General features: G+C 41.8%; 1 protein-coding gene across 1 annotated transcript in view; it reads left to right on the forward strand.

Annotated features, from left to right (window-relative positions):
- Positions 1 to 475: 475 nt before the first annotated feature.
- ODAD2 (outer dynein arm docking complex subunit 2) overlaps positions 476 to 13760 on the forward strand; it is a 196002-nt gene continuing 182717 nt past the window's right edge. Inside the window, exons 1-6 of the mRNA XM_065871968.1 lie at positions 476 to 699; positions 5679 to 5836; positions 7921 to 8122; positions 8749 to 8855; positions 9025 to 9161; positions 11416 to 11532. Of these exons, the coding sequence (XP_065728040.1) occupies positions 476 to 699; positions 5679 to 5836; positions 7921 to 8122; positions 8749 to 8855; positions 9025 to 9161; positions 11416 to 11532 (945 nt within the window). The remainder of the gene's footprint in view (positions 700 to 5678; positions 5837 to 7920; positions 8123 to 8748; positions 8856 to 9024; positions 9162 to 11415; positions 11533 to 13760) is intronic.

Raw genomic sequence — 13760 nt, forward strand, 5'->3', positions numbered from 1 at the left:
ATTCTAAACAATGTGTGATCCAGCTCAAAGGAGCATTGCTCACTTCACCTCTGGCCCCAGCAGAGCTGCAAACCAAAGGCCTTGATGCCAACCTGCTGCAATTCTTTTTGTTTCGCTCCTGGACTTTCCTGTTTCCAATTTCTGCCCAGCTATTTGACTTCTCTCCCCTAGGCCCAGGAAAATGAGAAAGAAGTTCTCCATTCCAGGGCAGGCAGATACTGGAAAATCCTTACGTCCTCGTCAGTTTCTCTTAGCGCTGGTTCAGGGAAAGTTGACTGTTTATTGAATTGAAGAGCAACTGGATAATTTAAAAAATCCACCTCTGAGATGAATAAGCAGAATGCGGGTTGGGTAAGTGCTAGCTTAAAATCTTGAAAATGAGAAATGTTCCGGGGGAAAGGTGGACGCTATTGTCTCTCTCTCTGCCTTGACGCAGTGTGCGCGCTGAGCTCGGGTCTGAGCATCGTGGGATCCCATGGGCGCGGCACTGACGAGGTCCGCGCAGTGGACGGCTGCGGGGCATGGGGCTAGGGCCCTGGAAACTACCCCTCTCAATGAGGCGATACTGAAGGAAATTATTTTGTTTGTGGAGAGTTTTATCTGGAAACATCCCCAAGAGGCAAACTATGTTTTTGTAGAACCACTGGAATGGAAAACCAATTTGGACCCCTCAGCCTTTGGACCGGGTTATGTTGTCAGGTAAGCCAGTGAATTGCTTCTAGAGTTTAATGTCTTCAGTTGCACGTTTTTTATTGATTGGTTGTAGGTTTGGGGCAAGTCGCTTAACCTCTGTGAATCTCAGAAATCTCAGAAAACCGGAGGCGCTCGGGTGGAATCTGAGGATATTTTGTTTGGCCAACACACTAATTTTTAAATTTGAATTTTCTTTCCATAGGGGATGTGTTCTCCAGGTCACCACACTCCCAACGTTTGCTGTTGCTTTGAGACTGGTCTTTCCACTCCTATGAACTGCCAGATGCCACTAGGCATTGATTTTGTGATCTCAGATATAGACAAAATCCCTTCTGATATTTAAATCTGTAAAATCTATGGGGTGGCAGAGGGAGAGTGGTACATTTTGCTTAACATAAGGGAGAAACTTCCTAACAATTAGCATTGTCCTCAAATGAGAACTTTCCAAATCTGAGATTTAAAACAAAAAATCCTATCTCCACCTCAAACAATGGGCTACCAGTTTATGTCTTTTGAACATAGCTAAATATATATCTTATGTAAATTACATACGTTTATATAACTATATTATACTTATATGAAATATTGATATATAAGTATAAATTACAACTGTAGATGATAAATTTATATAAATTCATATATACTTTTTTTGGTCACATCCTCAGTTTATGTGTCACTCCAGGCATTCTGATACTCTTTTCTGTATCTCTGTCCCTCTTTGGTTTTGCCTATGAACTTTTTTTTTTTTGCGGTACGCAGGCCTCTCACTGTTGTGGCTTCTCCCGTTGCGGAGCACAGGCTCCGGACGCGCAGGCTCAGCGGCCATGGCTCACGGGCCCAGCCGCTCCACGGCATGTGGGATCTTCCCGGACCGGGGCACGAACCCGCGTCCCCTGCATCGGCAGGCGGACTCCCAACCACTGCGCCACCAGGGAAGCCCGCCTGTGAACTTTTAAAGTCTGATCTTTTCAAAAACAGCTCTCTAACTAGCCAAAGTTTCCTCTAGATGCCTTTTCCATTTTTTCCCTTTGGGATTATTTGTGAGAATAAACTCAGAGTTTAATTTTTAGAACTGTAAAACCATTCTTGAACTGTATTGCAAAAGCTCTTTAGTTCTGGTATCATGATCTATTTTCTCTCTGAATTTTCTGAAATCTTTTTTTTAATCATATTTTTAACGGTGCTTATGGTCACTTTCTCCCAAAGTGCTTCGTTGCTCCCACCTAAGTTCAGTGTAGCATCGCACATTGTTTTTTCTAAGTTTTGAAAGATGAACTCATCTGTAAAATCAACTAAAAACATGTGAACTACTTGGTGCAAAGATGGATTTAAAGCAAATGTCAGAAGAGATGCCAAGATTGTTGTTGTATCTTGCCTCTGTGCTAATTTTGTGTACGAGTGCAGACGTGATCACATCTGTGCCCTAGTTAGGGGGGCTGACATACATATAATGTATCACTATTTCTCTATCCCTGTCCAGTTTTCTTTGCTTTATTTCTATTTTTGTATCTCTGCATACAGTCTCTAGATACAGTGTTCCCTCAAGCAGGATGTTTTGACATTTTGACACCATGTATATTCTGAACCAACTACCCCTTGATTGTCTTCCTTCTGTCAAATTTGCCATGCAGCTTTTCCGTAGGCCAACTTTTCTATCCGTCATTCTTGTTTCTGACCTGTGTTGATGATACCTTTGATGCTGGAAGGGATGAGAGGGGTGTGATAGCAGCGTTTGTTGCATAGGAAGGAATGTGTCTGTGTGTCTTGATGAAAACCAGGTAGGCACTGACTGCCCCGAAGAAGGCAAAAGATACAGCTGAGATTTTGGTAATAATGGAGAATACCAGATGCTTTCATATCCAGGTCTTGACCATACCCCAAGGAACTGTCAGCAACCCATAGCCACTTGGTGTCTGCTACATCCAGCAACATAAGAAGTGAGGTAGGGCTTCCCTGGTGGCACAGTGGTTGAGAGTCCGCCTGCCGATGTAGGGGACACGGGTTCGTGCCCCGGTCCGGGAGGATCCCACATGCCGCAGAGCGGCTGGGCCCGTGAGCCATGGCCGCTGAGCCTGCACGTCCAGAGCCTGTGCTCCGCAACGGGAGAGGCCACAACAGTGAGAGGCCCGTGTATCGCAAAAAAAAAAAAAAAAAAAAAAAAAAAAAGAAGTGAGGTAAACCCGGGGTGCCCTCAAAGGCAAGAAGAGCGTGTTGTGAAACAGCCCCACCGCCTCATGCTTCCCCCTTCGGTTCATGTGCACTCTTCTTGCTCAGCTCTTGAACCTTAGAACACATTTACTCATGTATTTAAAGTGGGGGACCCACTAGCCAGGACTCATGTCTGTAAGTCCGTGTGGATAGCCAAGTCATCGTGAGGAATTTAAGCCTAGAGTCTCTGGACGCATTGCTACCAAACAGTAATATCCTTGCATGTCTTAGAATAGAGGCAGATTCTTCTTGGGGATATACATTCCCTCAGTCCTCTTGTTCCAAAACAAGTCAATTGTATCTATACTGATACAATTTTTGTTGATCTCCGCAGATATTTTGGGGGCTGTGTTTATACTTGTGGCCTCACTTCTCCGCAGATGTTGTGCATCTCCAGACGCACTCTCTGTAGCCGTCAGCGCAGTTGTGATCAGCCTTCTTCTGATTTAGGCTCATCGCATCTCACGTTGAAACCCATCCTTCAGTCACACAACGAGGAGGTTGTACGTTGCACCTGCCACCTTCTTTTGTGCGGATGGTTATTAATTGACTAGATAAGCACAGGACTTTACGCGTGGCTGGATTCACTCGTTTCCTTTAGACTCATTCCCCATGTGCAGCGGCTCGTCCTGTAGTATCACCTCTCCACGTTCGATTTTGAGGGGAAAATGTCTCTACTTTCATTTTAATGGAAGTCATAGGTCTCTTATTACCATTTCCAATTGCTTTTGTTCTTGTCACACAGGATGAGATTAGCAATCTTCCTAAAACACCTCAGAATGAAGCCCAAGCCACTGTAAATTAAGGACAAGTGACACCGCTCAGTGGTGACGCCATGTGCGGGGGGTGCACAGAACTGAGGCGCTTGAGTCTCTAGAATGTAGCTTGGGTGAGCGTTCAGAATTGCTTTGTGAAAATGTTGGTACCTGTTCTCTCCTTTGGGAGAACTATGCTTTTTGAATCACGTCTGCTTTAATATCGCTGTATGTCAGTTGTGAACCGCAGTCTGCTGTGTCTCAGTTATGTACATGAGTCGGGACCAAGTTATATGCCGGTACGAGTTCTGTGTGGCTGAGACGAGGACGCCTGAGCAAGGGCTCCTCGTCTAGTGATGCACACTTCACACACAGTTCATACCTTTTTGGTCCTTAGTTTTCTGATCAGTATCACTAAGGCTGAATTACATGATCTCCAGCCTTAACGTGGTATTGTTTTATGAGACAATAATTATCGTATTTTGGTAAAATTTCAAGGTCACAGTATAAAGGTCAGTGGCCCAAAGTTCTGTTATTGAACTCTGGGTTATCCCTGAGCATTGCTACATAGTTTCTCACCTATAGACTTATTTGTGGAGTAATTACTATGTTCTGGACGTGGAACCTGACATTGGGGATTAAATAAATCAGACCTTTTTTCTTGCTCTCTATAGCATAAGCTGAGTATTTTTAGCTCCCTCCTGCAGTTCCAGTTTAAAAGTCTCTTGATCAGGTCGGTGGATTTCATTTATTCTTTCTTTCATTCTGCTTAACCTTATCAAGGTGGCTACAGCAGTTTTCTTCCAAAGAGCTCTTTCCTCAGCGCCAGCAGACCGTGAGCCTGAAACGGGAGGCTGCTTTTCGACAGTCCTCTCCATCACTGGCGTTTTAGCTGTCTGTTCAGCTGCAGGCTTCCGCTGGCAGAAGCAACGAGAATGTCCTGTGCCCTGCCGTTATCCTGGTCTCCCCAGGAGTTTCACCTTCTCAAGTTCAGGAGCTTGGTCCTGTGGGCATTCAGTCTGCCTGTGTCTCCGTCCTTTCCTCCTCCGCTCAGCACCAGTGGCCAGCCGCAGAGCAGACCTCTAAGAAAGCTCCTCGATCCTTAGGGCGTTCTTCCAAAAGCTTTATTCCTGGGAAAGTATACATTTTGTAAACGATGCACGTCCCTGGCAAGTCTAAAAACATTTTGCTCCTTCATTTATGAAATAGTAGTAGATTGTCTTGAGTGTCAACATTTCACAGCTATTTATCTGTGTTACAATTTAAAATATCAGGTCTTAAGATGTGGACAGTTTTGCCAGAGATATCAGTATGCAGTGAAAAGCTATGCAGTTTAGGTAATGTTGTAAGTGGTAGAAATCTAGAGATGTATCACTGCCATAAAAACATCTTAGTCTTTTAGAAATGCCAACCTAAAAAAGTTAAAATGGCCAGAAACACCAATCTAGGAGAGCTAATAATTTCTGATCAGGAAAAAGCCTAGTTAGAAAGATTGCTTGTTATCCTAAAGTAAACCAAATTGGAGGTCTGGAGTGGGAAAATATTCCACTGAGGGGATCTAGTTTGTCTTTTTCCATAGCTTTTTTGCTCGTAAACAGAGTAGCCAAGAAAATTCCTAACCACTAATTACTGTGGTATAAAAATTTTATAAATTAAATAACGTTAGAAAGCCATAAAACATGAAAGGTTCTGTAAAACCAGTGATTTTTGAAAACATGTCCAATGCATTATTAGAAAAACAAACCCCAAAACTGTGATTGAGTTCACATAGGTATTCAAGAAATTGTTTAAAAATTTTCTTCCTGGGTATATCACGTTGCTAATAAGTCTGGGGATTTAAGGGCCTGAGTGTGGATGAAAGTGGGAAAATAGATGACTTTCTAACAAGAGGTATTTATTATATTCTCTGTGCTTTATCATGAGACATGGAAATAATTTGTTGAAATGTCTTAAATTTAACTTCTCCTGGCCTCCAGGTTAACCTTAAGCTTTCAGAAAACAATTTTTTTTTCCATTTTTTAGTGAAACAACAGTCGAGTCAGAAGAAGCGGATAACAATGCACAGCCTTTGCTATTTCTCTCTGTACCACAGATCAAAATTAGGAGCTTTGGGCAGCTGTCACGTGTGTTACATATTGCCACAGATACAAAGCTGAAGGAAGCACAAGCATGTATTGAAGGTGATATTTACACTCCAGTCTGTGATTTGCACTTTCAGAAACTTAATCTTGGGGGCGGGGGAGGGAATCATTCCTTACAGTCTCTTGAAAAAAGTTCTCTAACCTAAAAGGTAAAAAGTACTACGTTCAACTTGATTTCTTGATTTAAAAATGTCGTTGATTTATTTTGGCTGAAATGTTATGCTCATATCAGATTTCTACTTTAAATGAGAAGCCTAATGCTTTACCATTAGTAAGCTTCGAGATTTCTAATTTTAGTATGTCGTTTAAAGAGAGCCTTCTTAGCTCCTGGAAAGACCTGATGCCTTTAAGGTTCATGTCGGGGAAAAAACAGATGTCCAGGGCCAGCACCAGAATCCACCCTCTCATCTTGCATTCTGCTGTGATGGATGGTGATTTGTTTCCTTTAAAATGAATGTAGCCTCTTGCTTTAGCATACAGCCCATAATAATCTCACCTGCCTTTTGTCTCAGCCCTTTGCGTTGTGGAAATACACAGCTTTCTGTGAATAGTTACATTCATTCAGTGGGAAGTATTTTTCCTCTTCACTAAAGTTATATAACGTTCTTATTATTGTCTAATCATCTAACATGCAAAAAAGAACGTGATTGATCACCTGCTATAATTGGGCTCTAAGTATTTCTTACGAGTAGAAACACCTGACAATAGGTAATTATGTCATATATGTGTTCTGCTTCTTTGGAATCGTGTGACCAGTGTGTCCCAGGCATAAGGTCCCTCATCTGTCTCTCATCATTCTTTGCCACTGCCCGGGGCTGTGAGGTGGAAAGTTAGTCCTTTTTCTTTAAGATGTGAACCTTAAAACAGCAGCTTCTTTTTACATCTTGACTTCTCTCCTTGTACATCAAAGCTACTTTTCTGAGAGGGATGAAATCCTGAGAATAAGAGTGAATTTAAGAAGAGTCAATAGACGCATGGTTGTTCGTTAAATTCAACTTAATATGTAAACTTAATCCATAGAGTGTCGTGTGCCCCATCTGGCTAAGTATGTACCCTTTGCTGCATTTTGCCCTTTCTGTAAGAGCTCGAGGTACAGCTCTTCGTTTTTGGCCCAAATTGCGTGGTACCTGGCAGTTTGGAAGTCAGCTTTGTGTCTTTCCCCAGAATTCACCTAGTATCTTCATAATCGTTAGAGATGACAGCCGTAAGGTGGTGAGTGGAGATGCTCACTAAGTGGTTGGTTCCCAGGCCTCCTTCCCTTGCTCCCCGCAGGACTGTCCTGCTGGTAGTCTGCGTCCTGTGGGAAAGTTAGTGCCGTCGCCGTGCTTCCCATCAGGTCAGACTTTCTGAATTAGTCCCATAGGCATCCCCCAACCCATCCAAATGCATATAGATTTTCACCTGAGTTGAATTCCTCCTTTCTAAACACAGTTCTGCCCCTTTCTCCCTCATTTTCAACCATATAATTTTTTGGCCTTTATTAAATTCTGTTTTCAGCATCTCTAGGTTCAACTTTCAGCCTTGATCACAAGTTGGTATTTAGAATTTTCACTCTGATTTTGGCATGTACGTGAATACTGGTTAGATTCGTCTTCCCAACTAATGTCAAAAGACATTGAAAATATAAGCAGTTCAGACAGGTGGAAGAGATTGGCAGTAGATCTGTAGACTGAGAAAAACATGCTATTTTGGAGAGAAAGCATTTGTGAATACTGTTCACTGGTGTACACACACACACAAACACACACACACACACACACACGGTTCTAGTGATCATTCTTCTAAGGAGACCAGTATTTCTCTATCTTCAAATCAATTCTGAATGTATTGATTGAATGCCTCTTCTGAATAATGCCCCACAGTCAACTTAAAAAAAAATAGACCTCTTAGCTTCTGTCCTATTAGGGTGATAGCATATAGAGATGATATTATAGTAAAAATAAACATCTCAAGAGGTGTGAGAAAGTTCCTAAGTACAGTAAAATCTGAGAAGTAGAGATTAATTCAAATTGGGTCAATCAGAGAAAGCTTAATGAAAGAAACACATTTGAGTGGGCTCCACTTTGTTTGTCTTGCAATAGAAGACAAAAAGATAATTTTTTTTAATTCACTTTTTTGGTCAGCAAACAGAAACCCCATAGCAAAAATCCTGGGCTTGGATTATAATATGATAAAGGAAATAAATGAAGACTCATCTGTAGTAACCATTCTTGATAAAATTACCAAAGATGATGATCCTGAAAGTGAGATTAAGATGAAGATTGCCCTGCTACTCAAGCAGCTGGATCTGCACCTACTCAATCGTTCTCTGAAAAATATTTCCTTGTGAGTCTTTTTTTTCAAAAAGAAGCCTCTAAAAATTGGTTATAAAAAGTACTTTCAGAGCTTTAGGGAAAAGACACAAGAAAAATAAAGTTTGGAAGTGGTTGCTATTGATTTAACATTACATTTTTTGGAATAAAATTTTAGTTACTGCATGAAGATTTCTAATTCTAAACAGTACAGTTTTCAGTTAACATGGCTAAAACATTGTAGTGGAGTTTCATCTAATTCTGAAGACATTAAGTGGTCTTGTTATTTTCAAAGTCTCAAACTATTAGATAAATTTAAAAATTATAATGCAATTACTGTGTAGTTTATCAAGTTTAAAACTTGTTCATTTGTCTAGTCTTTTCTAGTACTTTGGAATTATCATTAAGAAATGAAGTGAATATTGAAATGAGTATATTTAATGTTGCATTCAACGCGAATCACTGATTCTTTGATGTTTTGACAGTGTTATAACACTGTAACCTGGTTAAAATTCACTGTAATTTTGTTGTTGTATAATTTAACTGATATTTGAATTACAAAAAAAGATATTCCCCCTGATATAATGAAATGTTTTCATGTTGTTTTCTGTAGATTCTGTTTTAAAGCATTTAAAATGAATTTCTAAACATTTATTTCAGAGAAATACGATTAAATCCAGGGACTGTTAAGAATGATGTAGAGCTGCTTAAACGATTCTCAGGAAAGGGAGAAAAGACAGTCTTGGAATCTATCGAGTACACCTCAGGTTCATTTTATATTATATATATTTTCATAATTATATTTTCAAAATGCTTCAGTAGCTACATTAAATGTTTAAGAAATGAAAACTTAAAATTTCAATCCTATTTTTTTGAAGCCAACCTATTTTACAAGTTGAGGTTAAGGAGCTCCTTTTAATTGATAATTGGTTTCAGATTACGAATTTTCAAATGGATGTCGAGCCCCGCCTTGGAGACAAATTCAAGGGGAAATTTGTTACGTGCTGGTGAAACCACATGATGCGGAAACTTTGTGCATTACTTGTAGCAGAGAAGGAGTGTTCTTAAATGGTGTAAGTAATTTTTTAAAAACCGTATTGACTTTGGTCTCCGTCAGTGCAGGCATGTCTCCAGGACTGAATCCCAAAACCACAGAAGATGAAGTATGTTCTGTGGGATTCATGCAGATCCCTTTGCTGTGTGTTTGCTGTCTCTGTGTCCCTTTGCAGGTCCTTAAGTCAGTATTCTAGGAAATGGCCTTCAAAGTGACCCGTTCCACTAACTACAGCCTCTTTAACATAATCAGTGTGCTGGTTAATGACACAGGTATTTAAGGAAAGACAAGTCGATAAAGGAGCACCGAGGTAATGCGGAAGCAGTTGGAGGAGTTGAGGGGACAGACGAAAGAGCAGGGAGGGGACCCACATGCGGGAGCCTGGAGGACGTGCCCCCGGAGTTGGGGCCTCCTCAGTCTGGGGCCTAAGCGGCTCCGGGCAGGGCCCGCGCAGACTGGGAGACTCAGACCCCTGAGGCGCGGACCCCGCTTGCGTGGGTTCACACGTCTGGAGAATGGTCACCTCCAGGCCGTGCTGGTCCCCTCGGAGCCCAGGAGTCTGCATGGAACCGGCCCCGGAGCCCTGAGAAGTAAGCAGCGCCCACTTAGTGTTGGTGGTGCAGGCGCTGGGGCAGGCTGGGGCAGAGCCTGGCCTGGGCCTCTGACGGTGGCCCGGGGTGTTAGTGGGGTATCTGAGGGGTCACGGTGAGCCTGGTTCTGGGCCTCTGGGTTCTTCCAGAGGAAATTAGAACCAACTGTGGCTACTGGGAGCAACTGCCACTGCCGGGTGGGGGGCCGTTGCTAGGTGGCTCTGACAGGACGTGGGAGGGAGCATGTCCCTTCTGCCTCGTCCAGCCTCCCCGCTGGCCTCTCCCCCCGCTGGCCTCCCTCTGCCGGCCTCTCCCCGCCTGCTGCCCGAGACTCAGCCGGCCTGGCAGCGGAGAAACACAGCTTTGCAGGCTCCCGGCCCGAGGGTCGCAAAGCAGAGTGTGGGCGGTGGGCCTCGACCTGAGAGAGTCGGCACATGCATGGCCTTCTGGATCCTCTGGATTAAAACCTTGACACTGAGCCTCACGTCTGCTGACTGAACTTGGCTAGAAGGAGCTCAGCTTCCTCTGAAAACCTGGCTCTTGCTGTCTTCCATGTAAAACTGGGGCTCGCAGCAGAATTCTGCAGGGAGGCTCCAGATCCTTAATGGGGACCCAGCTATCGCAGGGTGCCGTTGGAGCCTTGGCCTGGGCTGCTCTCGACATGCGGCCGTGTTCTCGGCGGCGGGGCTTGTCTTCCGACCTGCCTTTCGTGCTTGTCCCATAAGTCCTGGGCTTATTTCTGCACAGAGGAGCCCGACAGCCTAACTATGATTTGCTTTTGGTTTGCTTTGATGCTTTAGAAAAGCGAAATCTCTAACCGGAAAATAAGAGCTTAGAGAAAAAAGGAATGCTTCTCTTGGGCCTTCCAGAGTGGGGCAAGGAGCCTTTGTTTCTGTAAAAGGCTATTGACGCACATACACCTTTATTTGACATGGAAACATCTGAGTGTTTCTCTCAGGTTAAAGAATGAAAGACAAGGATCTGAAGCTGTTCAGTTGTTATAAGAAAATGTATAACACATGACAGTTTACATGTATCTGTATGTTTTACATATATATACAGTTATACATGTAACACTACAGTTTTTTTGTGTATATGTATGTGCAAATACACACACATACAGGGTGAAGGAAGAGTAATAGTAGGAAAGCAAAGTGAAATGAGGAACGGAAAGAGAGAAGAGGAGAGACAGAGGCTGAGGTGGAGGGACAGGTGGTCACATAGAGGTCCCACCCCTAGAAAATGAGCCCATAGCAATCTCGCTCCACACGCAGCAGGGGTAGGGTGAGACCAACAGAAACACAGCCCTTTATGTGGTGACATTCTAACCTCCAGGCCTTCTATGACTTCATCAAAAGCTCTTGAAGTCATAATGCATTTTCACAGGAGAGGAGTGGGAAGGGAGCTTTCAGGTCTCTGCTGGACAGCAGCGTGCCCTGTGCATCTAGGGGGCACTTGGTAAAGTCTTACGAACGAACGAATGAATGAATGAACGAACGAACGAATGAATGAATGAATAGGTAACATTAAGAGGGAAGGGTGTGCCTGTACATTTCGTGTACAAAGACTACCGCATGGATCCTTTAGAGAAGAAAACAATACTTGTGCTTGGGTTGTGATGTATTGGTCAGGTTCTTACATCGCTCATCCATTAATTATAGCACCAAACTTTTTCTTCCAAAGGGCAAAACAGATGATGAGGGGGAAATTAATTATGAGAGAAAAGGAGAAATTTATAAAGACCTTGTCACACTTTTAAGAGAAAAATCAGCAATATTTTCCGAAAATATGTCTCAACAGGTAAGTTTTACAGTCTCTTTTGAACTCTCATAGCATTCTACTTTTTGGCTACAACTTTCTATAGCAAAAATTGGAGAGTAATTCTGCCTTGTTTTGGACAGTACTTTCAATTATTGGAGTGTTTCCCACAATATAAAGCAATAAATACTGTAAATGTAGCAATTTAAGAATGTTTCTGGTTTTCTTTAGGTGACAGGTGTAATATTTCAAAGTGCTTTCTAAATAGGACTTTTTCATTTTCCGTTTTGAATTAATTACACTAAGAACAAGGGACTCAGGTCTGTTAATGAAGCCTAGACGTTTTGATTATTTTTATCCTTTCTGGTAATCCCATGACTGCTACCTAGTTGGATTGTCTTAATAAGTGTGTCAACTGCGTGTGTATAAGAACTGGGCTTTTTTGTCTCCCATGGTTTGTGAAATAGTGCTGGACAAAGAAATCAGTCAATGTAATATTTTGTGAAAAAAATTTTGCTTGAAGCTGATGTAGGTAAGAAATGATATGCAGGGAACACGAGTGTGGTTCCCTTATGCTCCGGGCTGATCCTCAGGCTGAGGGCAATTCCACAGAGCCCACAGGGCTCACTGATCAGGTCCATCGTCTTTCTGATGCTGCTGCTTGTGGAGCGCCCCGTTTTCTTGTCAGACTGCTGTCGCTCTCATCCTGGCACTTTGTCATCTTTTTGTGAATTCCTTTTGTTTCCTGGCGTTTGATCACTTGTTTCCTGGACCCCAGTTTTCCGTTGTTGTTGCACTGAAGTACATATGTACATAAAATGTGCCATGTTAACCGTTTTAAATGTATCATTCAGTAGCATGAAGTACATTCACAAAGTTGTGCAACCGTTACTACTATTTCCAAACCTTTTTCATCATCTGAAACCGAGGAGTAACTCTTCATTCCTCCTCCCCCAGCTCTTGGTAACCTCTAATCTACTTTCTGTCTCCACGAATTTACCTATTCTAGGTATTTCATCTAAGTGGACTCATACAATATTCTGTCCTTTTGTTTTGGCCTATTTCACGTACCGTAATGTTTTCAAGGTTCATCCGTGACGTGCCCGTATCCGAACTTCATTTCTTTCTATGGCTGAATGATATTCTATATATGTATATACCAAATTTTCTTCATCTGTTGATGGACACTGGGTTTTTCCACCTTTGGTTATTGTGAAAAATATTATGAATATTGGTGTACAAATATCTGTTTGAGTCCCTGTTTTCAATTCTTTTGGGTGTACACGTCCGGGTGGCATTTCTCAGTCATATGGGGGTAATTCCACGTTTAACTTTGGAGGGAACTTCCAAGCTGTTTCCGCAGCAGCTGAACCATTTTACATTCCCAATGCAATGTATGAAGATTCCAGTTTCTTCACATCCTCACCAACACTTGATATTTTCTGTGTATGTTTGTGTTTATTATAGACATCCTAATAAGTGTGAACATGGTGTTGTATTGTGGTTTTGATTTGTATTTCCCTAATAATTAGTGATGTTGAACATATTTGCATGTGTTTATTGGTCATTTGTATATCTTCTTTGAAGTAATGTCTATTCAAGTCCTTCGTCCATTAAAAAAATTAAATTGTCTTGTTGAGCCAGAGTTCTTTATATATTGGGGGTATTAATTCCTTATCAGGTAGAAGATTTGCAAATATTTCCCCCTATTCTATGAGTTATCTTTTTACTCATCTTGATAGTGTCCTTTGGTATACAAACATTTTAAATTTTGATAAAGTCTAATTAATATATTTTTTCTTTTGTTACCTGTACTTTTGGTATCATATTTAAGGAACCATTGCTAAATCCAAGGTAATAAAGATTTGCCCTTAAGTTTTCCACTAAGAATTTTTTAGTTTTAGTCCTCTCAAGTTTAGGTCTTTGATTCATCTTGAGTTAGGTTTTGTATATGGTGTAAGGGACAACCTTCATTCCTTTGCACATGGATGTTCAGTTTTCCCAGCACCGTTTGTTGAAGACACTGTTCTTTCCCCACTGAATGGTCTTGTCATCCTTGTTAAAAATCAACTGACCATAGATTTCAAGGTTTATTCTTGGGCTCTCAATTCTGTTCCATTGGTCTGTATGTCTATCTGTATACCAGTCCCATACTGTTTTGATTACTATAGCTTTGTACTAGTTTTAAAATCAAAGTGAGTCCTCAAACTTTGTCCTTGTTTTTTCAAGAATCTTTTGGTTATTTGGGGTGCCTTGATTTTCTATAGGAA

This window comes from Phocoena phocoena, chromosome 2, assembly GCF_963924675.1.
Source record: "Phocoena phocoena chromosome 2, mPhoPho1.1, whole genome shotgun sequence".
Classification (NCBI taxonomy): Eukaryota; Metazoa; Chordata; class Mammalia; order Artiodactyla; family Phocoenidae; genus Phocoena; species Phocoena phocoena.